The sequence below is a fragment of the Prunus mume genome, linkage group LG2 (assembly GCF_029339155.1).
Source record: "Prunus mume cultivar Tortuosa linkage group LG2, ASM2933915v1, whole genome shotgun sequence".
Lineage (NCBI taxonomy): Eukaryota > Viridiplantae > Streptophyta > Magnoliopsida > Rosales > Rosaceae > Prunus > Prunus mume.
The window spans coordinates 24,758,089-24,785,964 of record NC_142699.1 but is presented as its reverse complement, the minus strand read 5'-3'; the positions used below and the strand labels follow the sequence as shown (position 1 = coordinate 24,785,964).

Sequence of the window (27,876 nt, the reverse complement as noted above, 5' to 3'; positions counted from 1 at the left end):
TAGTATGAAATATATATTGACTTAATGAGCCATAATTTTTAGACTAAATTGTATTTTGCACTAAAACTGAATTTTCATATTTTGATTTGGTGAAAATTTGATTTTCTAAATGGAGTAATATAAAAATAAATGGGGGTACTTCCTTATTTACCTTGTAAACTTAAGTAAATAGAGTAATATAAAAATAAATAAAAATAAAAGGACAAAGACATTTACTTAAATGTTGAAAATGGAAATAAGGACAGATTCCTCCAGTGCTCACAGGCTGAAGAGAAAAGTCTTCTATGTGGCCAAGAATATGTAAAATACATTTGAACTTTGGCTTAAGGATAGATTCCGTCAAGTTGTGTTGTGGAGAAGCAGTGGCTGGAGAGGATACGCTGGTCTTGTTATTATTTTTTCGAACTGGCTCAAAACAACGTCGTTTTGGCCAGGTCGCTTTAAAACAAAACTGGCGTGCGCTAGCCTTCTTCTTCAGCTTGCAACCCATTGTTCTTTCAGACATTTAACAAAGTATAGTGCCGACATTGAAAACTCACGAATTTGAGAGACAGTTTAAAACAACGCATGGTCTTCCAAATCCCGATTGTGCTCCCAAAAAGTAAAGGAAAGATAATGAGTAAGAAATATATAGATGTATAAATATATATACACGGAGCTGGAGAAGAAGAGATAGAAGTGGCTTACCTTGAGAATAGCCGAAGACTCTTTTGGTGCTTACAATGGTGGTGAACTTTATTGATTAGTACACTGAGCTTTATATAAAAGAACGGAGGGAATACTAGTTTGACTGGGACAATATTTGTATTGCTTTAAAGAAAAGTAAAGAAAGAATTTTTTGCATGGCATAAAAATACTTTCCCATAATAGCCAAGTTTTATTTAAGCAAGTAGAAGAATGAGATTGCATTTATTTTACTTGTCTTCATAAAGCAAGTGGGAGAAGTTACCTGCCCACAATATTTCTCCATGATTCTAGCCAATTAATGGTTGACTTGAAGAATCTTATTAATATGGAAATAGTTAATTAAACTTTCACAGCCAGATTGCTTTGCAATAATACGGAAATAATAGTTTGAAGTTCAAGATCATCTAGAGGCCGATGAAAGAGTAAAGTCTTGAATCGGCTGTGTGTTCGTAAAAAAGAATTAAATTTAAGTTTTCATAAACTTAGCTTGGGGAAAAATTCATAAAAACTGAGGGGCAATGTTTGGGCCTGGTTCAAATTTGACCGGGTCAGGCCCGAGATCCGACAATTAAATTAATAGTGAGCCTAAGCTTCATTGGGCCTAATCAATAAGGTCGGATAGAAGCCCAAAATCATAAATGTGGCAGAATATCTACATATGATGGATTATATCAATCTGGCAGAACACATCAATATGGCCAAGAACACAAAAATGGTCAAAAGCCTATATGCGGCCGAAAGTGTAGATACGATCAAATGACTAAAAGCGGCCGAATACATAAAATCAGCCAAGGCTTAAATAAGGAGAGAGATAATTCGTAGGAGGATTTTCTCATATGTTACAATTCAAAAATATAAGGAGTTATGCCAACTTGATGGTCAACCGAAGTTGTGGGAGAGCTCAAGATGGAAGGAAAATCAAATCAAATATTATTATTCACATTAAATCACATACATGAGACAAGAGATTCAAGACATTTTGGAGCAATTATGATTGATTTGAAGGTTAATTGATGACCGACCAAATTGAGACGCACTGAAGCCCCTGTAAATATCAAGCTTATGAAAGAGAGAAAAGACCCCGACACAACACACAACTTGTCATTTGACATTTTCTTCAATTTCTACCATAGGAGTAGCATAATGTAGCAATAGCCTAGTTCTTATTTTTTCTGCTCTAGTTTTCGTAGATTTCAATTATGCCTTTACATTCTTGTTCTTGTTTTTCAATTCTATTTTAATTACAATAACTTCAATTCATGTTATCTTTACCGTTCTTTGTAATATAGTTTACTTTCCACCCTTTACTTTACGCACTCACATTTCAATTATTTAATTTATGCAATTTACATTACACACTTGTATTTACATTCTTTATTTTACGCACTTTAAATTACGCAATCGTCTTTAAATTATTTATTTTACGCACTTTACTTTTCGCACTTATCTTTCAATTATATTTAAATTCAAATACCTTTTACTTTACGCATGTGTTCTTCGTTTCGTTACATTTCACCTTCAATAGATCTTCATCTCTACTCACTCCACATCATTTAGTTGCTCACATAAAGCCTTGACTCCGAGGTACTGAAAGAAGTTAGGCCGTGAAGAGGTTCCGAGCTCGGCTGAACAACCGTTTGAATAAAGTCAGATTTTGGACGCATCATCTACTCACATTTCATTCAAGCCTAATTCGTGGCCTAGTGGTTGCACGCCTCGCACTCAATTAAGGAAGGATCAAAAGCTCCTTCTTCAATCGGCCTACTCAGCCGAAAAGAGAGAAACAACGTAGTATAAAGACAAAAAAAAGGTAAGTATTATTGGATGAGAAAGTCCATTGTGAGCTTTGGACTTTCCTAGCTATCTGACTAATTGGTATAACGTAAGGGTGGGCATTTTTTTTTTTTTTTGGTAAAGTTGAACTTGCATTAACAAGACCAAAGAGAGGTCAAGATCCACCGATACCACACAACCAGTCAAACGGCATACACAAGAAAGAAACCAAAGCGACAAGAAAAGTTAAAACGAGACAAAAGCTACAAAACCCAGCACAACGCCAAAAAAAGCATCACAAAGGAAGCGGGGGACAAGGCAACCCATCACTAGAGAGAATGAAAACCAGGGAGGTTGGGGTTCGAATGACCCAAGCCTCAGCGCACACCCCCGACGCATCGACGAAGCTATCTAATCCGCAGCTTGGTTGGCTTCCCTTGGGACCCAAGACCAACGGAGAAACGAAAAAGAAGCTTTAAAAAGCTGAATCTCACGAAGGATTGGGTACAGCTGCCAGTTGGAGAGGAAGGGATCCTTTTGAACAGCAGAGTAACAGCCTTTGAGTCTATTTCCACTATACAACGAGAAAAACCCCTCCCATAGGCAAGCTGAATCCCATCCAAAAGAGCTTGGCACTCAGCAATATCAGCAGAAAGAGCCTGAAAACGACGAGCAACTCCATCCACTAGATTCCCAGCACATTTGAGGACAATAACTCCAGAAGAGGCCGCACCAGTCATCTTATCCCACGAACCGTCACAATTAATTTTGAGAATATCATCTGGAGGAGCAATCCACAGTGTAGACGAGGGTGGGTGGGGAGGAGCCCCTCGAATGCACAGAGAGTCTGAACCTGGTAAAGGGTGGACTAGGAGAAATTCAAACATGCACCGGGTGGCGAACTCTGCCACAGAAGCAGGACTGGGCAAACTCAAAGCAGAACGATCATGGTGGAAAGAACACCGCGCTTTCCAAATGGACCAGCTGGAGGCAAAAGCAGTAAGGATCCAACATGTCGCCTCCTTCCCAAAAGAACCACAATTCAGAACCCCAACAATCCAGTCATCAAGTGTAGTAAACGCTTGAGGAATAGGCTTATAAGAAAGAGGGCATGCAAACCAGACTTGCCTCGCCCAAGGGCAAAGAAACAAGAGATGTTCTATGGACTCTGGGAGTTCATTACAGATGGTACAAATTGGGGATAGTCGAAGTTTTCGTTTGAATAAGGTGGCAAAGGTGGGAAGTAAACCAGCCACCGCCCGCCATAGAAAGAACTTGATCTTGGGGAGAGTATGGCAAGACCAAATAGTTTTCCAAACCAAAGGATCCACAGAGTGAGAAGAGCCAATGGGATGGGGTAAACTCGGAGACCGACTCCCCATCAACCTGTAATAACCAGATTTAACAGAATACCTGCCATCCATAGTGAAGGTCCAAATGAAACGATCATGAAGGCCCCGACTGCCAAAAGGGAGAGCAAGGATCACATTTCGGTCCGTCTCAGAAATCAACCCATTAAGACTGGATAAGTCCTAACTATACGTTGTCCAATCCATAAGCTCAGACACAAGAACAGGGGCGTTCAAAGGAAGTGGAAACAGAGGGCGAAGGTAGGCATGAGATGAGAGGAGAGAGGCAACCAAGGATCCACCCATATCTTAATATTGGTGCCATCAAGAACTTGCCACCGAGCTCCACCAGACAGAACATCTCGCCCAGCCAAAAGACTATGCCAAGCCCAAGAGGCTCGACCACCACTACCAGCCTCCATAAATGAACAATTTGGAAAATATAGACTTTTCAAAATACGAACCCAAAAATCCTCCAGCATTGTTTGGCAAGGAGGGACTTATTAAAGGTAGCAAAACTCGGAAAACCCAGTCCCCTAGTTACTTTAGGTGTCCCCAAATCAGCCCAATTGCGCCAGTGCATTTTTTGCCCGTTATCAGACTCCCCCCACCAGAAATTTGCCAATGCCATCTCAAAATTGAATATGGCTTGGGTGCTTAAAGGCACTGGAAGAAGTTATTTTCCTAGACTAATATATGCCATTGGATTTGGACAATTGTTATTACTGACGTTTAATCAGCTGTTCAGTAAAGGGAAATCGTCAGATCACAGCAATCTCTTGTATATTAAAACAGTTTCCATGTTTTCTACGTGGAGCTCAAGAATCATTATTCTGTTGGGAAAACAGGGGCCCTGGGTTGCTTTAGCATTCATAATTGGAGGTGCGTGTATTTACATTTTTGGTGCTTTAGTTTTCTAATGAATGGAATCTTTTTGGCCAATAAACTCTCTTTCTGCATGAATGCAAGACTTTTGTATTCACCTTTCTGCATGGAAGTTGTTTCATTGGATTACACGTTAGGCTTTCAAAAATAATTTGTGCTCTTTTTCTGAAACTTTTGGTATATGTAAGAAGTATGTTCTACCTTTTGACAGGCTATTGCATAATGAGGCTGGATAATCCACAGCTATATGCTTTAGGGGCTGGAACATGGAATTTTGAAGACAGTGTGGGAACTTACCAAAATAAGTCAAAGTTGGAAGAATGGATGCTGAATTATGCCAATGTACTCTGTACCAATTCTCGGCAGGTATTTACATTTTACTTTATGTTATATTGATGCTCTTTTTCGGAGAGGGTCAACTTAGAGAAAATAAAAGGGATTTGCCTTCAGCAGGGAGAGGGTCTGGACCTTCAATAAAGGCTAGCCTGCAGAAGACAAAAATGGGAGAAGCAGTCGTTAAGCTTCGGACACCGGTATGGTGCCGGCCGAAGGCTCTCCGATGCTTAAGTCAGCTAAGAAGGGTAACTTTTGCAGAGTAATTGTAAAAGGTAGAAAAGTAGTTACCCCTTTTACTAGGGTATTGTTCCCTTTTTATAGGGAAATGAAAGTGGGAGGATGGTGTAGATTTCCGATGTGAGACTTTGTGCAAGTCGCCGTGGTGGTGACACGTGTCATGAGAATTAGGTTTAGCAGTTTGTGAGCTTCAGCAATCGGGAGTTTCGGCAGGTGCCTGGCACATCGGAAAAGTGTCTTCCTTCGACAGGAGAAGACGTGTCTACCTTGGTGCTAGTTGTTTTGAGGCTGGATATGCTCGGTTGATTATGGTATAAACAGTAGTCCCCAAGTTCGCGGTTAAGTGACTTGGGTTAGGAACTTGTAAGCTTTTGTGTGATCATGACCTAGCATTCCAGGTTCGGTGGGAGCATAGGGCAGTCCCTAGTCCCCCAAGTTGTCAAGCTAGAAATTGCTTCTTCAAAATCGAGCCACCAAGTTACACCGAGCCCACCTCGTTTTGAAATCTAGCGCTGACCTCTTCTTTTCAAACCACACGAAAGGCCCACCACAAAATAGCCCAGCTATGCCTCAAAAGGAGGGCCCACCACATCAAAAATCCACATTGAAACCCCACTCTAATTTGCCCTTGCCGAACGGCAAGGGCCATGCTGTTTTGCCACCTTTCTCATTTCAGCCCAGGGCCCACCTTTGTAAAATCGTTTAAGCCCAAACCACTTGGGTCCCTTGCCAAAGCCTAGCTCCAAGGGGAATTTTGCCGAAATCTCTATTAAGGCCCAGCCTTTTTATTCCAGATCTTTGCCAGGAACCTGCGTATACTCCAAAGGCCTAGCTCCTTGCTCTTCAAAATTTTGCTCCCCAAGGCCCTCCCTTGCCAAAACTTCAAGGTCACGGCCTCTACCGAAGCTCAGCCCCACAGAGCTCATCCGGCCTCCTTGCCAAAAGTCCAGTACCCAGCTACCAACAGGTCCAAGGCTCACACAGCTTTTATTATACCTTTTAAGTGTTAACGCAACTTCTAGCTTGCCAACTTGGGGGACTAGGGAATGCTATATGACTCCCACTGAACCTGGAATGCTCGGTCACGATTACACAAAAACCTAACAAGTTCCCAACCTAGAAGTTACTTCTTGACCGCGAACTTGGGGGACTACTGTTTACACCATAATCAACCGAGCATATCCAGCGTCAAAGCAACTAGCACCAAGAGCATCAACGCCGACAGACCCGTCCCGAATTTCCCGAAATCGAGAACCTGCGGAGACCCGCATCACACCCATGCCGGGTTCACTCCTTAAATCTACGTCCTCTTTTACCAGAGAGGATTAAGGGCACGAGACTTCTGCCAAATTTCGCAAAGTCTCCCCAAATTGAACATTTCAAAATTTTCACCTGCATAAAACGCATTTTATAACCCAACCGGCAGCACGCACAATATAATCTCATGCAATTTACATACAAATAGCCTCCGGCCTTCAAATGATTCTAGCAGAACTGCCCACAATGTTTTTAAAATAACTTAATGCATCAAACATGCATATAACAAATTCAAAATCTATTTATGCACACATTCACTCACCTAGTCCCCAGGACAAGCCTCAATTCAACCAAGTTTCAGGACCAACAACAAGGTCCGAACCAATCTCAATAAGACCACCTAAGTGGGGTCTAATCTGTGGCTGCACCTAGTAACTTCAGGCTGCCTACGTACCCTACTAAGGGATCATGCCACACGTAGCTCTTTCGTATCTATCCTGGCTCCGAATATCAAATAAATCATTACGGCCATACAAATTCATACATTCTAGGATTTATCCGTCACAACTTACCAAACACAATCACAATATCACCCCTCATACGACGGGACGCACCCGACCTCGTATGGGGCCTCAACACGCCGGCTAATCCAAAGACGCGTGCAACCTCACACCGGGCACGCTACATTCTCACCAGCCCTCACACAATCATATCCCCTCATACGTCGGACGCACCGGCCACGTATGGGGTCATCAACACGCCGGCTAATCCAAAGACGCGTGCGACCTCACACCGGGCACGCTACATTCTCACCACCCTCACACAATCATATCTCCTCATACGCCGGGACGCACCCGGCCACGTGATGGGGTCCGCCAACACGCCGGCTAATCCAAAGCGCGTGCGACCACACCGGGCCCGACTACATTCTCACCCCTCACACAATCATATCTCCTCATACGTCGGAAGCACCCGCCACGTATGGGGTCTATCAACACGGCTAATCCAAAGACGCGTGCGACCTCACACTAGGCCGCTACATTCTCACCAACCCTCACACAATCATATCTCCCTCATATGTCGGGATGCACCCGACTACGTATGGGGTGCTCAACACGCCACTAATCCAAAGACGCGTGCGACCTCACACTGGGCCTGACTACATTTTCACTAGCCCTCACACAATCATATCTCCCCTCATACATCGGGACGCACCCGGCCACGTATGAGGTCTATCAACACGCCGGCTAATTCAAAGACGCGTGCGAACTCACACTGGGCTGACTACATTCTCACCAGCCCTCACACTGTTCACTTTGGCCTGGCCACATTCTCACCAGCCACACGGGTTTAAAGGCCTCAACATGATCACAATATGGGGGGTACGTGGGGTAGTGCTTATAGCACTGTAAACTAACATTCGATCGCTTTATTTACCTTTACACATCCACACAATTTAATATATAATATATAATTTCTACTCCTATACAAACATCAACCCTGGTATAGCATCTAATAATTCCGCAATTTAAATCATATAATAATATCCTAAATTCACGTATAAACCATTTAACTCAACAATGCTCAAGACCTGTCACTAAGGTCATTCTAACCCTCCTGGGGTGGCAGAACTACAACGAAAGTCTAGCGGTCAACCCAAGGTCAAACTACCCAAACTCGGTCCAACAGGCCTGCGGGGACCACGACCTCCAAATTCTAATCTGACAGTTCCTATAGGTTCTACAAGGTTTAAGACACACGTCCTGCAAGTTTGGTCCAGATCGGACGGTCGGATCGCTCACGATCGCACGATCGGACGGTCACTAAAACCCTAACCCTAGGGTTGGCATATCTGGAGTATCCGGGACTCCATTTTACGATCCATCAAATCCTATATGATCCTGGTAATACCTAGATCCACATATTATAACTTCAGGACCATCCAACGGTCCAAACCTAGCGAACCCGAAAAATACGCTATAGGCGATATCCTTTCGGAACTCTAACAATATCCAAAATGAGATCCGAGTACACCTACGCGCTCGTGACATCGAGAGGATCACAGTGGGACAAAAATGCCCCTCAGCTACAGTGCCCACGCACGCCACAGCGCGTGGGTGTCTAAAGCGATATCGTATCGCCGGAAAATTTCCAAATCGTGAGCCAAGACTCCTACCCTAGGTAATACACCTAATTTGGAGTCACTTTTGTTCTTGGACATACCCCAAAAATTGACTGGAGATGGCCGTAATCTCGATCCTAAAACCGGCCGAATTTCAATTCGTAGATCGAGCTACTTAGCCTCAAAATTTATGAAATCCTACCCAACCATCAGCTAGATCATGCAGAATGGATGAATTTCCATACCTTGATTGCCAAAAATGGCGGCCGGACGACGGAGAACAAAGCCGGCGAAATTTCTGTCAAAACCGGAGCTTTTCTCATCGCTTTCCGCGAAATCACGGCGGCGGAACTGGCCGGGTAGGAAGAGGACGGCGGTCATTTTGGTACGGCCCGTCGACTTTGTTGGCGGACGAGCACGGCCGACCAAACGTGGCGGCTGTTCCGTCGCGAAACCAGAGAGAGAGAGAGAGAGAGAGAGAGAGAGAGAGACGGGGGCAATTCCGTCTTTTAACTAAAAATCCATTTTCTAAATATTTACGATTATGCCAATGAGCTTCATTTGATCATATCTCTCTCTTTACAACTCCGATTCGAGCCCACTATGTGTCTACGGACTCATCTCACCGTGCTCTACGCAATCGTACAACCAGAATTCCCAAATTCCTTCCGGATAAGAAAATGACTAAAATACCCTTATCCCACGGGTAATTTCTCAATTCCACTTAAATAAATTAAAACATGGGATAAATTTGGGGTCGGGGTGTTACAAACGCCATGACACGTGTCATCATCACAGCGACTTGCGCAAAGTCCCACATCGGAAATCTACACAAACCTCCCACTTTCACCTCCCTATAAATAGGGAATAGTATCCATATGAAAAGGGGACTTCTTCTCTTCACTTGGAGGAGGATCCGGGTCTCAGAGTTAGACCTTAGGGCCGGGGACTCTCTCCTAGATCCCTGGCCTGGGCATCTCACTTGTCATCTTTATATTCGGGTCTCACCCCATGTACAAATGTAATCATACACCATTATAATGAGAACATACTTCTCCGTGGACGTAGCTCATTCATTAAGGGTGAACCACGTAGATCTTGTCTTCTTTACATTTATCACTTGCCCAAGTCTTTACACACATGCTTAAGGTCCTCACCTTCATCCATCATCCGTCGCACCTCATCACTAAGTTGGACTCAATCTTGGCCTAACCATTTTGAGCATCAACATGTTATGTCAATGTACTTCGTTAATTCTTTTAGGAATGGATGAGTGATCCTTTTTGGACGAACCACTTAACGGGTTGTATTAGGTTATGCAGTAAATGGGTTGCCCTTTTACTAACTGAACCCTCTAACGATCCGGCCCTCTCAAAAGAGGAGAGGTAGTGAGTATCACTTTGACTAGATTAGTGGCATGTCTAGAAATCTGAATGAAACAAATTCTTTTATTCTTCTCATTCTGAGATATTTATAAGATGTACAGAGTATACAAAGTCAACTATATTAAATAATAATAAACCCTAAACCTAATATATCACGCCAACAGCATGTTTATCAGAATATAAAGCAGCTGTTTTGACAGTTTATTTTGAGGAAGAGAAAGCTCATCATTTGATGGGCATCCGGAAATATTATAAGAACCTGTCAGATGATATGACATCAAAATTCATCAGAATATGCTCAACAAAATGAAGCACACTTGACTCTATGGTTTCTGGACTCAGACTTGGAGATGGGCATCGTAGCTCTCCAAAAAGATATGACTTGTCAGCATACATTTGTTTCGCAACCTTTTGTTTCAAAAGAAAATTTTGACCTCCGGTATCTTTTGTTTTAAACAACAGTTGGATTCTTCTTGTTTAGGTAAAAAGATATATAGATATTTATTCAGCTTCATCTATTATTGGATTTTCCAATGAGGACTTGTTGCACATAGCAAGCATGTATGCTAAAGCAGAGGAAAAATGGATACATACTACACAGAAGTTGCTGTTACATAAAAAGGAAAGCCACAATGAGTTATTGCCTGCTCTAAGGAGGCAAATTGATTTGTATTCTGAATTCCTAGCAAGTGTTGCTGAACTTGCCCGCTCCAAATGGACTGAGTTTAATTTAAAGATGATGGGTACTGGACTTGGCATTATGTTGATATCACTTCTTATCCACTTTCTTGCAATTAAGAACGTGAAGGAGTAATACGGTTTTTCTTTTACTTCATCTGGAGATTCTGGGATTTCCTTCGGGTTGATTTTTTCTTGTTTTATGGTGGTCATACGTGCATGCAGCTTCCTCTTGAATAGTTTCATCTGTAAGTAATAGGTACTGTTCTTTTCTGTATGATGCACAGAATCCATGGTTAGTGCTCACATTGGGCAATTAACTTTTTCTTCTTTTCTTCTTTTTTTATTTGATGGGAACTTTGAGAGCAGTGGAAGAAGGAAAAGTGGCGTGCTTTCTTTTGGCCACAACTGCACTAGTTAAGATGCGATATTCAATCATGAAGAAGAAGATGATATTAGAAGTAAGTTGTTTATTTACCTCAGTTTTCTATAATTGTTCCCCCACCGAGACCCTCTCATCGAATATTGCAAACATATTGTTTTATATGAAGAAATATGTGATGGTGTAACTGACAGAAAAATAGAGATATGGTTTCTTGTAATGATCATTTTTCACTGATATAATTGCAGGCATTTGTTTTCCTTCTTCTGATCACCATTTGCAGATTTACTATTGAAGTTGGATTGTCGAAGCAGGCTCCTAGTTCTGAATTTATGAATGCATATCCTTCATGGATGCTCGGGATTGCTGCAGGGTTTCCAATTTGGAATTTTGTTGCTGAAGCTTTACCGGTAGTTGCCCTGCTTTTACTGGCATTCTTGCTGCGTGAGGCCATTACTGGAAGCTCTTCAAAGGGTATTTGGAAGTATATTATCATGGGAACTAATTTAAGTTACATACTAATAGCAGTGCATTGGGCTTCAGAAAGTGACAGATTGAATCTGGCTTGGGTGCTTAAAGGCACTGGAAGAAGTTATATTCCTAGACTAATATATGCCATTGGATTTGGACAATTGTTATTATTGACATTTAATCAGCTGTTCAGTAAAAGGAAATCCTCAGATCACAGCAATCTCTTGTATATTAAAACAGTCGCCATGTTTTCTGCATGGAGCTCAACAATCATTATTCTGTTGGGAAAACAGGGGCCCTGGGTTTTAGTTTTCTAATGAATGGAATCTTTTTGGCCAATGAACTCTCTTTCTGCATGAATGCAAGACTTTTGCATTCACCTTTCTGCATGGCTTGTTTTATTTATTTATTTAAATTTTGATATTTGTTCAGTCATAGAAGTTGTTTCATTGGATTACACGTTAGGTTTTTAAAAATAACTTTTGCTCTTTTTCTGAAACTTTCGGTATATGTAAGAAGTCAAGTCTGTTCCACCTTTTGACAGGCCAATGCATAATGAGGCTGGATAACATAGAACTGGATGTCAAAGATGGAGGCAGTTGGAATAGGATGCTTGATCCTGTTCCTGTAACACAGTGGAGCCTTTTTGCTGTGTGCCTGTTTTTCTGCACTGGTCATTGGTTTGTTGTTTGTTTCCCACTTTGAGGCGTTCATGTTTTCTGATTTCTCTTTTCAGCACATTTTGTGTTAGGTTCTGTAATCCCTTTGGTTTTGTTCCTACAAAAAGTAGTAGTTTCATTTTTATCTAGAGTTGAACCTTTCTGTAATAAATTTGTTTTCTCTGTGGACTTTGTTTTCTCATCTTTTGCGCTCTTATGTTTCATGACCCAAAAACAAACTTTTCTTCAGGTGTGCTTTTGATGGCCTCCGATATGGTGCTGCATTTATTGGGTGAGTCATGGGTATCCGCTTTCATGTATATAGTTATTAACTTTTTGTAACATCCAAGGGACTGAGGAAGCCCACAAGTGGTCATGTTGAACATGTGCCGTTAGAGATTTCAGCACTCACATAGACCTATTATCTTTTGTAAGCTCAAGATTCAGTAGTGATTGGCTCCCACTTTTGCCCTTGTTACTGTTCACATTCTAGGGCTTGTATCCATTGCCCTGTAGATGTAGATGATTAAAAAATAAAAACCCCGTATTGTTTTCAGGTTTGAAGAGTTCCTCCTAGTTCCCCAAACAATTAATCCTTCTTACAATGGACACATTTGGTTTTTCTCTCATCCTTCCAATATTTGGAGTTCCATTTCTTGTCGCACGCCTGGGTCAGAGCGAGAAAGGGAAGAATTTCATACTCACGCGACTATATCTGGTAAGTTTCTTCCGTGCGTATAGATCATATGTTCGATGATTGTTGTAATCTTTGTTCTTGTAAAAGGGATCATTTTGAAAGTTAATTGATCATTGTTGATATTGTTGATGTCTTAGGTGTACATGATTTATGGGCTCATCATGGCAACTTCAGTCACAGCCACCATAATTTGTGTTACGATGCATAGGTGGCATTTAATGGTAAAGCCGTCCGTCTAACACAACTTTATTATTGTTTCCACAACAATATTTGCACATCCAAAACCCATAACACGTTTAAATGCAGGTATGGGGTTTATTTGCTCCCAAGTTTGTTTTTGATGTGGCGGGTCTGATCCTCACAGATATGCTCGTTTGTTTGGCCTCACATTACTATTTCAGTCAAGTAGAAGACGATGCCCTACAAGATCTGTCTACCAAAAAACAAAAAACCCTACATGTTATCAACTCCAAAATTTTGTCTACATTTGTTATTGAATATTGTAGCAAATTCATGTGAGGTAAATTAGAAATCTGCATCGAAAATTTTGCTGTAACTTCACAACCAAATGCTGGCATTATTAGAAAGGAATATTGTGTAATATTTACAACCAACTTGATTGAAGCTCTTGTATGTGGAGATTTAATAAACAGCATACTGGTTCAGAAGGCCAAGCGCATTAAAAATTGACGAAAATACAAATGTGATAAGTACTGAATGTGAAATCAATGATGCAACTCAGTTTTTATGAACTTTGGAGGCAAAGAGATTTTGGAAGATCCGCTTGTAAACTCAGACATGTGAAGGGCGAGGGGAGGTAGATTTGGACGTTTTTGTTGGGTAGCTACGGTCTGCAAATGAGAAAGCCACCAAAGCATCTGATGCCCTGAAGGCCGTTCATGAGCAGCCAGAATCTCACACCCCCAAAAGCAACAAAAAAAGAAAAAGGGCATCTAAACAAAGATTCACTGTGGTCACCTTTGGGGACTTCTCTCCAACTAATTATCTTTCTTCTACCTTTCATATTGCTCAGTAATTTGTCGTCTAATGTTGCCCATTGTAGTTGCACATCACATGTTTGAAAATGACATTTGTAATTAACATATATATATATATATATATTTTAAATTTCTGTATAGTAGAACGTATGATTGGTGTATAAATTAAGGTAGAGCCGTTCGCTGTCGAAGCTACCTTGATTGAGATCGGTGTTGGATCTTTCACGGCCGGTCCGTCGGCTTATGCTGGTTTGGTCTTGCAAGTGTGACAGTGTTTTTGTATGCTACCACTAATTAGATGGCATTGGCATTGGGATGATGGCGTAATATTTTATGCTCTTAACAAAACATTAATTCCTTGGCTATTATTATATGAAGTACAATGCTGCTCACTCTCTTATATATATGTATATATCTAATTGGAACCTCCTTCACCATTTACACCAGGAGCCCTGTCTCTCTCTCTCCTCACGCACTCTTCTTCTCCCAGAAGTCTCTACCATCCTTGGCCATGGTAATTACAATTTTAAACAAAAGCAAAAGAAGTAAAGTAACATGCATGGTTGTTCATGCTTAGAACTACAACATATTTTATGTGGTTTTCTCATATTAGTTAGTTCCAATTTGCAGGGGTTGGACAGTGAAGTTGGCACTAAATACTTAGCCTATGAACCTATGAAGAAACTAAAACATGGTGGATTTAAGGCCAACTGTTTTATCTTTGGTAAGTGATGGATCGATTAATGTACGATATGGAAACTGGAGGAAATTAAATATTTTCCTATCTCTTCCCCAACCGACAACTCCGCCCTTGACTGGACACGATAAAGGAATTATTCTTATGAAACATAAAGAAAAAGGAAGAACAATGCTTTGATAGTAATTGATGAAGATAAGTGAACTCTATATAAACAATTGAAAGCAAATCCTTTGAGAATACAGAAACCATTTTCCCAGAGTAAGAAGGAACTAATAAAGAATATGCAACCAAAATTCCCAAATACTTTCAGAAAGGAAAAAGAACCTACGCAAATTACGACTCAAACCAAAGGGAGCCTAAAAGATAACTAGTTTGCATACTTTTTGCATCGGGTTGGTAGTTAAACGAAATACTTGAATGTTGTTTTAGATTCTTCCCTTAGAAATGTCATATGGCACTCTTCGAATTTCCTGCTTGAGAATAAAGAGCATGGGAAGATTTTCATACTGTACTCTGCAATCCTAAGTATGGATAAGAACTTCAAAAATTAAATACGTGATGCATAAATAGAGTTACTTCATAATCATTTAAGTTTGTTAGACATATGATACATATTACATTATTTCAATGAAGTATACAAAAGGTTAAGGAGCGACTTGGATGTAGGTTGTAGTTTAATGTCTTTTATAAATTTTTGTTAGAAATTTGTAGACAACATTGAAAAAAAAAAACTTAATTCATAACATATGTAAACAAAATAAAAAGTTTATTAAGTTATGCTACATATTATATTATTTTGATTAAGTCTACAATAAGATTAAAAATAAAAAATAAAAATAAAAGCTAAAAAGCTTAGACGAGCTAGGCTCTTGCCCATTCGAGCCTCGGACTACCCACTTTGGCCCATGGGCTTAGGGCTTAACAATGATCCCTACTTAAGTGTGCCATTAATTGTAAGATGAATTAGAAACAAACATAATACTTAAACCTTGTTACACATAAAGCAAAGAGTTATAATTGTATAACACAGATAATGTAAGAACTCCAAAAACATCATAACATAACAATTGTAATATGAATTAGAAGCTAAAATAGTCCATTAAATGGTGGCATAACCCAAATCGCTCTCTGCGAATTGGAGTGTAGAGAGTAATGTTGTGTGATGGTTCTGTCCTCCAAGTTAAAGATACCCATATCATATGGTTCATCACCCTCTAAGGATGGATAGTTTGATATGTAATCATCGCTGTAATATATGGAATTTGGTTGACATCCAGGAAAGTTAGAAGCCAAAATAGAGATTGAATGATTGTCGCCCACGAACAGAGCCTCATCTCCAATGCTTTTCACCTCAACATTGTGCCCAATAGATCCTTCATCTTCATTGTCAAACACCCACTTATAAATCATGAAGTGCGTAGTCCGCCGCCCAGCACCATAGTTGAACTTACCATCAATTAACGCATAAAATCTTAAGATATGCAACAAATCTCCCTTAATTGATTCCACAAGATATGCATGAAAACAATAAGGTTCAAATGGCCGAAAAGGTGTGCGTGGCTTCAGCTGTGGCGGCTGTGAAGGGTTACTATCACTGCTAAAAACATCCAATGACTCAATGTCTCCCATGGCTTCAAGTGCGTACACATTGCTTTTATAAAATATAACATCACCAAAGTTACCATTTGGGCTGGGGTAAGTCCAAGTGTTTTGACCTGCCTTGATGAAAGCCAACATAGGCCAGCGACCGCAAAGTGCTACAACCACATAATTCTCTGGATTCATAGTGGGGTCAACGGATAAGATAACCTTACGAACGTAATGCTCATGGTAAGAGGTTTCGTACTTTGCGATAAGGATATCCAAGGGAGGGAGAAAGATGGGCTTTGCTTTTGTGAAAGGGTTCCTGAGTACTACCACGGGACATCCTTGCTCTGTTGTATCAACTGTGGCCAACCAGCCATGGCTAGAGCCACAACACCTCCTGCTAAAAGGTACTTGCAGCCGAATATTGCTATAAACTCTTCCTTCAGAAATGCTGTACACTACTCTTCGGTGGTCATTGTCCTGGTTTGGGATCAAGAGCATGGGGGGAAGTTGTTTATTGCGCCACCGTTGCGTTGCTTGATTATAGAGTTTGGACATAGAACGCCATTGCTTGCAAACAGCAGCAAAACAAACATGGTCAATGGGTTCTAATAAATTATCCAGAATCAAAAAGACGAGCACGGGAAGACTTGCCCATCCCCCACAGCTGAAGCTGACAACTGGGGTCCTACAACAGGGGTTCTTATTAGAGTTAAAACTGGACATGATACTGAATTCTTACGAAATTATACTTTGAAACAGAAACAAAAGGGAGAATAGAAGAACAAGCGAAGAAACTACAGGTATAATTGTACGCATGTGATGTTAAGTGGCCTCTTTATACGAACAATAGAAAACAAATTGGTTAAGAATAGGGAAACTGTATTCCCACAGCAAAAAGAAAATAATAAGAATAAGTAACCAAAATTCCAATAAATACTCCCTTTTTTAAATAGGAAACTACACAAATTACTTATTTTTATTTTTAAATAAGAAAATACTCTTTTCCCAGCATTAACAAAGAAAAGAAAAGGGGAAAGTTGAAACTTACCTCAATGATATCAACGACCTTTCTGGAACTTTTGAGAGGCTGCAACGCCGTAATGGGGTGACGGATCTTGTTGCTCCTCTAGACTGATTTGATCTATACCCAACCTCCGTCATCTCAATGTCCTTGTCCTATGAAAACCACGGAAAAACTGAATGACTTGAATCAAGCTTCTATTGGAACTGAAGTTCCAGAACAGGCGTCCGCCGGTGCCGGCAGGTAAGCGACCAGAGATGAAGAGGCTGCAGAGACGAGAATAATAAATTTTGGAGAAATGAGAATCTAGGGTATAGATTTTTATATGTAGGCGTGTAAAAATGGTACAAGCCTGAGAGCACTTTCACCAGTTAGCCCCTTGCCATGGCGAGGGGAGCCTTAGGCGGCTACTATTCACGTGAATAGTGGCTGCACCAAAAAAAAAATGTGTTTCCAGTGCAAGGCTTGCCATGGCAAATACTATTCATTTTTGTTTTTTTCACAACTTTGTTTACTTAAACAATTAATTTGGATAATATTTTCGATAAGATTTTGGGTTCCTACGTGTCAATACTAGGGTGGGCAGATGATGATATTGAGCGTCTGCACTACCGATATCGGAAATTTAAATCGGTATGGTATGGTATGGGATTATGGTTTGCCAAAACTCTGCACTGCATAATGCCAAATCGGTATCGGTATGGTATCAGTATCATTTCGGTACCAAAATGATACAACTAAAAAATGAACCAATTCAATATTCAACACTAAAATAAGTGATGCCTAAGTTACAAATTCAAATATTCAACATATTCAATACCCAAATCCTAATCAACATATTCAATATCCAAATCAACCAAATCAATATTTATCCATCAACAAATTCATCAAACCCAAATGGTTAAAACTCATGCCTTATGGCTTTCAAACAAAAATAGTTAAAATTATGCCTTATGGCTTACAAAAATACAAACACAATCCAAACATAAATGACAAAAACATAAAGTTATACTATTCGGTACGGTACAGTATTGACCGGTACCAAAATCTTGATATCGCTACCATACCATATTCTATTGGTACGGTATGGTAGTGCCGAATATCTCTCTATACCAAATAAAACGGTATGAAATCGGTATGGTACGATGCGGTTAAGGTATGGTTTCGGTATTTCGGTTTAAGATGCCCACCCCTAGTCAATACTATTCATATCGGATCAGATTTTCGGTTTCAAATTTCAGATAAATTTCAAATTTCAGATACATTTCAAAATTCAAATTCCAGATAAATTTAAATTTCAAATTTCATGTGAATTTCAAATTTCAGATAAGATTTTCACCCTCTAAAATTGCACCACGTGTCATCTCTATCTGCCTAAATTTTTCTATAAAAGCAGAGGCTCAGCTCATACCTCCCACACCATATCTTCTCTACATCTTCATTTCTCATATTTTAGATTTCATTTCTCAGATTTTAGATTTCATTCTCCATTCTCAATGTCAGACGACATGGAAGAGGTTTTGGAGAGGCAAGAGCGAGAAAGGAGAGCAAGAATGCATAGAAGAGCTGCAAGCAAAAGGGCGCAGAGAGAACTAGATGATCAACTTGGTGTGGCCGTTGCTTTGCTGGAGGAAGAAAACCAGAGCTGCCATGGTTCACGAGAAGGTCGGGCACCGAATGTGGATAGACATAGACATTCTCGGGGTAAGAATCTTATGGAAGATTATTTTATCCCACAATCTATGTACTCTGATGTTCATTTTCGAGCAAGATATAGAATGTAACCTCATTTGTTCAATAAAGTCATGCATGATATTTGCAATTATGATGACTACTTTGTTCAAAAGAAAAATTGCGCTAGAGATTTGAGGCTGCTTCCCGAGCAAAAGTTCACAGCTGTGATACGAATGTTGGCTTATGGGTCATCTGCTGATCAGGTGGATGAGATTGGCCGGATGGGGAAGTCCACTATTTTGGAGAGCTTGGTGCGATTTTGTGATGTAGTAGAAAATCTATACACCAGGAACTACCTGCGCAGACCTACTCCCAGGGACCTGCAACGCCTTCTACAAAAAGCTGAGTCTCGTGGATTTCCTGGAATGATTGGTTGCATTGACTGCATGCACTGGCAATGGAAAAATTGTCCATCTGCTTGGCAAGGGGATTATGGGAATCGGAAAGGGTAGAAAAGTATCATCCTCGAAGCAGTTGCTGGTTTTGATACATAGGTTTGGTACGCCTTCTTTGGAGTTGCCGGCTCTCAAAATTATTCGAACATACTGGGTCAATCCCCGGTGTTCAATGATGTTCTGAGAGGTGAAGGCCCAACTATCACATATCAAATTTATAATACCGTCTACCAGAACGGGTATTATCTAGCTAATGGTATCTACCCGAGGTGGACAACATTTGTGAAATCAATTCCACATCCCCGATCCCACAAGGAAATTTTTTTTGCTGCCTATCAATAGGGGTGCATAAAAGATATGGAGAGGTGCTTTGGTATCCTTCAAGCCCGGTGGGCAATTATCAGGGGAGCGGCACGTCTATTTGATGAGGAGGTGCTTAGGAGTATAATGATGACTTGTATCATCCTCCACAACATGATTGTGGAAGATGAGTATGATTACGATGCTAATGAAGTGTATGAACCAGATCCCATGAACATGGCCTTAACACGAATTTATGAAAAATTTATGGGGCCAAATGGAGAACCAGTGCAGCATGATCCGTTAGTTAGAGACGGTAGTTTCATGCATCGGATGATTGAGCGCTACACGGAGATACAATCGTCATATATTCATGAACATCGTCAAATGGACTTGATGGAGCATTTGTGGGCGGTGAAAGGCAATCAAGGACAATAAAGTAAAGTGAAGATGTTTTTTTAATGTATTATGTTTATGTTGTATTTTTAGTTATGCTTTGTTGTTTTTTTATGCTTTAGTTGTGGTTTGTTTATTTTTTATGCTTTGGTTGTGGTTTGTTTATTTTTTATGCTTTGGTTGTGGTTTGCTTTTTATGTATGGTTTGTTTTGAATAAAAAGGAATGTTGCTGAATATTTTCTTCATTCACTAAAAGAAAATGAATACAACTCATAAAATAAAATACATGAATTACAACTACTTTTTTAAACAAAACAAAAAATACAATGAAATGAAAGGCAAGCAAACTAACTTAATGGTACAATGAAATGAAAGGCAAGCAAATTAACTTAATGGTTTTGATCATTTAACCAATCCGTGTTGCTAGGTCCATCGTCACGAAAAAGTCTTCGTCTCATAACATCCCTTCGTTCTAACTTCCAAAATTGTTTTGTTTCGGGAGACATATGGGTTGTATCCATAGCCATGGTTTCCCGATAATTTTTTTTCAATCTTTCCTTGACATACATACTCCCTTTCTTTTGCATATTCTACTTCCATTGCCCTATCGTGCTCTTGTTGTTTCATATCCATTTCAATTCTCATGGCTTGCATCTTTGAAAGCTCCTCCAAATATTTAGATGTATTCTTGGTAGAATTACTCCCTCTCTTCGCCTTCGCCGCCTTCCTCCCAATAGGCCTCGGCTCTTTTTCAATAGGTGAGTCTTGACTCATCGGGGAATCCATAGGTGAATCCGATGTCGGTGTCTCATGGAGTAGCATCTCGTTCAACACTATCGTTGGACCCGTTGGAATAATTTGGAATCTCTTACAATTCTTCACCACCTCCCAACATAGGGTATGATTGAAACTTTTTTTCCTTGCCCAGTAGCACCAAAAAACATTTGTGCTTGCATAATCTATACAAAAAAAAAAAAAAGGCAAGAAACTTTAAAAAATATTGGCAATGCAACAAGTATTAAAAAAATTAATGGAAACGCAAGAAATTTTAACCATTTATTAGAAATGCAAAACAAAATATAAATATTGCAAGAAACATTCATATTAATATTGGAAATACAAGAAATATTAACATAATATATAAATTGCAAGAAACATTTAAATAAAATTTAATATGACATAGAAATTAATAAAACAAAAAATTACTAATAATTTACCTCACTGCTAAGGTTTTCCCCGCTTCTATGGTTGTTCATCGCTTTTGTCAAGGCATCTCTCCATTTTCCCAGCTCTTTATTAAGAATTTTCCATCTACTAGATAATGCATGATCCGTACGGATCGAACCAATTACCCTTTCACAAAATTCCTGATGAATTTTTTTCCACATATGACAGAATTTGATCTCATTGCCCATTACGAGACAATGACTAACTTGGAGCCAAGCCTCACACAAGCTACTATCTTCCGTCATGCTCCAGGCCCCTCCTCCGGTTTCACTAGAAGAACCCATAATATGATAGAGAAAAAAAACAATTTGAAAGAGAGAAAAAACAACAACTTGAAAGTGAAAAAAAATTGAGTACAAAGTGAAAAATAGTAGAAGGAGAAGAAAATGTATGAGGAGTTGGTGTTAAAAGTGAAGAGTATTGGTTGGTATTTATAGAAAAAAAAAATTAGTATTTTTTTCGTATTTTTTTTAAATTTTTTCTGATTTTTTCATTTTTTATTAGGCAAAAATTGTCTGCGTTGGATTGCTGGAAAAATGATCGGAGAGCCCAGAGCTTCCATGTGGCATAGAGCCGTTGGGGTTGCTTTTTCAATTTTTTATTTGCGAAAAAATGGCTGCCATTGGATATGTTTAAAAGTCGATCGGATGGCCCAACAAAAGACACGTGGAAAAGAGCCATTAGCGGTCATCAGAAGCGGGCGTCAAATTTTTAAAGTTGGCGCGCGCATTGCACGACTTTAAAAATTTAAACCCACGCGTCATCGTGGCGTCGGCCACAGGTGGCGCTCGGGCCAGCCTGTATGTGGGCCCCCGCTTGCCCTGCCCGACTTCTTGTTCGGAAACCACATTTTGGGTTTGCCTCCTCCCCAACTCTCCTTGGGCCCCTTGCTGCCAATGCTCGATGACTATTATGAATCCGACTATACTTTTCACATTATGGGCTGGTCCGGCCCATCACTATTCATGGGCGGGTTAATGTGACAATATGAGGAGGGGGCTTCTATAGTGAGTGGAAAGTTATAAGGGGTGTTTTTGAGGGGTATGTAAGAGCCGTTGGATTTCATCCAACGGTGAGTTTTTAAAAGAGGGTGCATGTAGAGCCGGGTTGAAATCTGATCTGTTGGAAACCCAACTTCAGTTGAAGATTTTTCCCTCTCTGTGAAAAACTGAAGAACACAATCCTCTCTTTTTGAATGTTATGCAAACCCACAATTAGAAATATCTAAAGCTCCCAAACCCTATAGTCGCTCCATTGTCATCAGCTCCTTGGGAGGCTTGAGATCTATGGTATCCTCGGTATGACGATTAATGGCTCTTACCTAGCTATTGCCCTGTTTTGATTCTATGGCTCAAGTGAAAACCCCTTCTCTTTTTCGTTCAGCAGACGAGATTCCGGATGAAAGCAAAGTAGCATATCTCTTTCTGTAGCTAGACGCCGCATCAGCAGTTGTTCCTCGATTTTGGTAGAGATTGAGACTCCACTACCAAAGAATCTTCTCTAATGTCCACCACATTCTCTCAAGCTGACTGATTTCGGAGTTCCCGATTGACTTTGAGAGGTAAGTTCACTCTTGCTGGATTGATTATGTTGGGTTTGGTTTATTTTTTGTGAGGGTGGAAAATTCGTCATTTGTGGCATCAATAATGAGTCATTTGTGGAGTCAATAATCCGTCATTTTTGCTGTCAATAATGCGTCATTTCCTTATGAATATTCAATATACTTAGTTGATTGTTTTTGGGGGGTGAGGGTGGAAAATTATGAAATGTAGGTAAAAGATCCTAAACTTAGGCTTAATGACATTATGAGTAAGCATTTGGAGAGGATATTGGGTGAAGTTCTGTAATTGCTGGTTTGAATTACATTTGTGTTCTTAGTTGAACATGTTGGTTCTAATGTTATTTTTTCCAGATTATTTCACAAGAGATGACGTAACTATTATTAAATTTTGCTTGCGTTTTGTGTAATCGGAATCCAACATGCTAGGCTATGCGTGTTTTGTGTCAATTTGGGCAATATTTTATGTAAGTGGAATGCATTGATATGTTGTGATACAGTAATGATTGATTAATGAATTAATATTTGCTATGCAGTAATATAGAAGTAGATAAATAATATACATGGATAAAATGTCTAGGGGCTCAGAGAGTGATGATTGTGTAACAGCTAATGGGAGGGTTTACATTGCTGAAGTAAGAAATGAGAAAACACCAGCAGTTGGGATGCAGTTCGACTCGCTTGACATCGTTTATAATTTCTATAATAGATATACATTTTTGGCTGGCTTTGGTATTCGACTTCATTCTAGCTTTTGGGGGAAAAATAAGAAAGAGATTCTGAGGAAAGAATTTGTATGTTGCAAACAAAGTGCATACAGGAAAAATGAAACTCGGGAGAGAAAAAGACAGCGGGGAATAGGTAGATGCAATTGCAAAGCTAAGATTGAGGTTGTGAAGACAAATGGGAGCAAGAAATATACCATATCTCTTTTTGCAGAGAGACATAATCATAAGATGACACCCTTAGAAAGAGTGCATTTATTGAGATCACACCGTCGTATTTCAGATTCTACAAAAGTACTCACAAAATAGTTGGGTTCGGTTAATATTCCCATTAATCAGAAGGTAAGTATTTTCGAGGTGCAATCTGGAGGAATGGATAAAATTGGTTTTATCAAAAAAGATATCTACAATCTTGAATGTAGTGTGAATGGGAAGCTGAGGAACCACGATGTTGAACTAGTGACCGAGTATTTTATGGCTGAACAGAAAAAAAAAATGAGGCTTTTTATTTCATGATTGAGGGAGATGGCGATAACAGGTTTAGTCGATGTTTTGGGCAGATGCAACTTCTAGACGGACGTACGGGTTTTATAGAGATGTTGTTGTATTCGATACCACATTCAACACGAATTGATACGACTTGACATTTGCACCAATGTTGAGAGTTAATAACCATGGTCAGACAATTGTCTTAGCATGCACATTTTTGAGCAAGGAAACGACTGAGTCATTTATTTGGATGTTTGAGGAGTTTAAGAAAGCCATGTCAGGTGGCGAACCTAAAACAATCATTACAGATCAAGATGCGGCAATGACCAGAGCGATTTCAATAGCCTTCCCGACTACATTTCATCGACTTTGCATATGGCACATCACATCAAAGTTCTCTGTTAAGTTACCACATTCTGCTTATAAGGAGTATTGGCGTGAATTCCAGAAAGCCGTATGGGATACTAACAATAAGGATGAGTTTGATGCAAAATGGAATAGTGTGGTTACAAAGGCTAGTTTGACTGACCATTCATGGCTAAGTTCAATGTTTGATTTAAGGGAATCTTGGGTTCCAGCCTACGCACGACACTTTTTTGCCGCTGGAATGTCAAGCAGCCAAAGAGTGGAAGGTTCTCATGGTTTCTTCAAGCAATACATATCAATGAGAAATTCGTTGATGGATTTCATAATACGATTTGAGAGGGCACTTTCTCATCAACATCAAAAAGAGTTAGTTGCTGATCACGTAGATCCATTTGAAGTGGCTCAATGCATTCTACCGATGCCAATGAACAAACAAATGGCTACCTTGTACACAAGGACAATGTTTCAAAAGTTTGAGCAAGAATTAATACAAAGTACATCATGTTTCCTAGAGCTCAAAACAGAGGATGCTTCTAAATTTGTCTTTAATGTGAGCGAAAGGAAAAATTAGGAAACAAGAGTGGCAGAAGTCGTATATGTCAAAGATTATGACCACGCATCGTGTAGCTGCAAAAGATTTGAATTTGTTGGAATTATTTGCAAGCACATCCTAGCATTGTTCAGAAGGGACCAGATTGAATATATGCCCGATAAATACATTTTGAAGAGGTGGAAGAAAACTGCGAAATCTGGATTGGTGTCAGATGCAAATGGCAACGAAATTAAAGACTCTACAGATCCTTGGTCTTTTAATAAAGCGGAGTACAATGTCCCGACTTGCTTCAGATATGGTTGAGGATGCATTAATGTGTGAATAAGGATGTGAGCTACTGTCAGAGACTCTAAGAAATTTGCAGGTGAAGTTGAAGTTGTTGAAGGATGGACCAAGTAATAACAAAGTTGGAGGGTCCAGCTCTCAAACACAATATATGAAAGAACCTAAAAGAGTAAGGGGCAATGGAGGGTCGAAACGAATAACAGGAGCAAAAGAAAAGGCAATGAAGCGAGGGATTAGACACTGTCGAGAGTGTGGACACATTGGTCATGATAGAAGACAATGCCCAAGAAATTTGAACACACCATAAGATGTTAACACTATTTATAATAAGACCTAAAATTTGAATAGGTAAAGTTTTTATGTGCTTCTGTTTGATGTTTATGCAGGACATCACCGTCGAGCAATGATGAATCAACTCCAATAGATCTTAGTGACCCATTATTCGACGAATTTTACAGGATGCACGGACCAACTCAATGATTTATGTTTCTATTATACGAAGTCCGGTTATTATGAAGAGTAATGATGAGGTGAAGTTTTCTAGATGCAGTTTTATTATTATTATTTTTTTGTTCATGTCCACCGATGAGCTCTTACTATGTCCATTGATAATTGAAATGAAAATTTGCTTGGTTTCATTCTTGCATGAAATTTGGACACATATTAATTTTACGTCTTCTCCCTATTTAGAAATTTTCATAGACATTAGATAAAGTATCAAATTTTGAGCTATGTGAAGAAGCAATGACTTTTACCAGAGATTCATTGATTATATGACAGGCTAATGCAACATTTCTAGCAGCCAGCTGTTATTTCCATTACCAGTAATGATTTCCAGCAGCACTCATCATTTCTAGCGGCATCCACTTTTTCCGAATGTTATGTTCTAGTGTTTTACTGGTTATTAAGATCTGAGCTCGACTAGTTATTAGGTGCACGATTTTGCAAACATTCATAACTGAAGGATACTTGAAGCACTTTGTTGGAACAGAAAGATTAGAAAGCAGCGTGTAAAAAAGTACATTGCACCTAATCACATTTCGAATGGTTGGAGAATATTAAAGGGTACACTAACATTTGAACTACTCATAATTCCACACACAAAAGAAAATTTGATTGCAAAGCATTTTATGTGCTCCCTCTTAGCAATACCATGATCTCCCCCAATCAACTGAACAAAGGTAGCCATAATCACTAGGTCGTATTGGTCAGCTTCTTCTTAGCAGGTCTCACGTGCTTGTGGTAACTCATGTCCCCAGTGATATAGACAAAATAAATATTTAGCAATATTTGGAATTTTATTATATATATAAATAAACCATAAACCATTCACTAAACAATGTATAGCACATGATATGTTACTTATGACTTACGTGTCATGATAATGGGGCTTTACTGATTCCCAACGTGCTGTGATATTGACTACTTATTGAATAATATTTTCATATTTGTAAAATATAATGTTAGACAGAAGGAACATATGATGACTTGCAAGACATAGTCCCAATAATTATATATGAAGCAAATGAAACTGATATTTATATTATTTTAAATTAGATAATGACATTAAGGGAATATAATTCTAATTTGTGCAATACCACGATCACCCCCAACCAACTGAACAGCTGTAGCCGCAATCACTTAATCATATCGGTCAGCTTCTTACGAGCAGCTTTGACGTGCTTATGCTCATTCATGTCACCACCATTGTCTAGTATCTCTCTCACAGCATCAGGGGACACATAGTCCCAATTATAACTTGTATGAGTAGTTGCCGCAAATGCTCGGAATTTTTCGAATCCTTCGTTGAATGCCAACTCTAGTTCACTGTGGTGCTCTTCGCATCGCATATGGTTCATCAAACAACCTTTAATTTCATCATTCATTACTGTATCCAACTCCTCAGCTTTCAGCTTCCTTTTATGACTCAGCTTCAAGTACTTGTTCTTTTGGGAGAACGCTTTGTTCACTCTAATGTTAAGATCAGCCAAAATGGCCTCGTCTTCAACACATTTCTCGTGCCATGAATTGATCACCTGGAATTATAATCCAGTTTGCTACTGATCGCATCTGTTGCCTCTAATGGATCATCGGAGTCCCCCTCACTCCCAAATGATGTTGAAAATGGAAAGGGTCGGCGAGTACAACGTGAAAATGGAACCTGCAACCCCAATTTTTCATCTTTGATTGTGTTGTTGGCGCCTGAAGAGGTTGACATGCTTGAATAATCCTATTTGTTTTAGAGGATGAGGATTGCATATGCAATTTCGTTTGAGAAATGGAACATAGCTTTATAGACCAACATACCAAAGCTTGCGTGTAGTCAACATATGTACTTTATTTCAATTTTAAAAAAAGATGTGTCAAATTTTGCTTTTCAAGCATGTCAACCTCACACTCTCCTTACACCAATGTTAGTGGTTGAAAAAAACTCAATGGAAGTGACATCTAGTTAATGAACCCAACCAAACTAACCAAACTAGTTATGATTAAACTTAGATTGTATGAGACCTTTTTTAATTTATACATTGTCAACCAAATGTTTTTTTGGCGGGAACCCTTTTTTTATTGGTATTACTATCACCCCCTTCATAGAAATTATCCCTCCACAAAAAACTCA

General features: G+C 39.5%; 2 protein-coding genes, 1 long non-coding RNA gene and 2 pseudogenes across 4 annotated transcripts; 4 read left to right on the top strand and 1 right to left on the bottom strand.

The window, feature by feature from the left end:
- The first annotated feature begins 4,452 nt into the window (after positions 1–4,452).
- LOC148919898 (uncharacterized) lies at positions 4,453–12,583 on the top strand. Its single transcript, XR_016124719.1, has 3 exons — positions 4,453–4,691; positions 12,107–12,242; positions 12,472–12,583. It is a non-coding gene; the product is annotated as an uncharacterized LOC148919898 (long non-coding RNA).
- Positions 4,702–11,879, top strand: LOC103322281 (uncharacterized; annotated as a pseudogene). Its single transcript, XR_001677224.2, has 4 exons — positions 4,702–5,060; positions 10,513–10,957; positions 11,079–11,170; positions 11,340–11,879. The product of XR_001677224.2 is annotated as an uncharacterized LOC103322281 (transcript).
- Positions 12,584–15,579: 2,996 nt separating the features above from the next.
- LOC103322260 (putative F-box protein At1g65770) lies at positions 15,580–17,542 on the bottom strand. The gene is made up of 2 exons (XM_008224166.2): positions 17,255–17,542; positions 15,580–16,891 (listed from the first exon to the last, which is right to left on the bottom strand). Exons 1-2 carry the CDS (start codon positions 17,365–17,367, stop codon positions 15,703–15,705), a joined length of 1,302 nt encoding a protein of 433 aa, XP_008222388.2. The 5' UTR covers positions 17,368–17,542; the 3' UTR covers positions 15,580–15,702.
- A 1,238-nt stretch (positions 17,543–18,780) lies between these two features.
- On the top strand, positions 18,781–20,094 carry LOC103328432 (protein ANTAGONIST OF LIKE HETEROCHROMATIN PROTEIN 1-like; annotated as a pseudogene).
- A 4,124-nt stretch (positions 20,095–24,218) lies between these two features.
- On the top strand, positions 24,219–25,736 carry LOC103332208 (protein FAR1-RELATED SEQUENCE 5-like). Its single transcript, XM_089044486.1, has 2 exons — positions 24,219–24,784; positions 25,643–25,736. Exons 1-2 carry the CDS (start codon positions 24,219–24,221, stop codon positions 25,734–25,736), a joined length of 660 nt encoding a protein of 219 aa, XP_088900612.1.
- Positions 25,737–27,876: the final 2,140 nt, after the last annotated feature.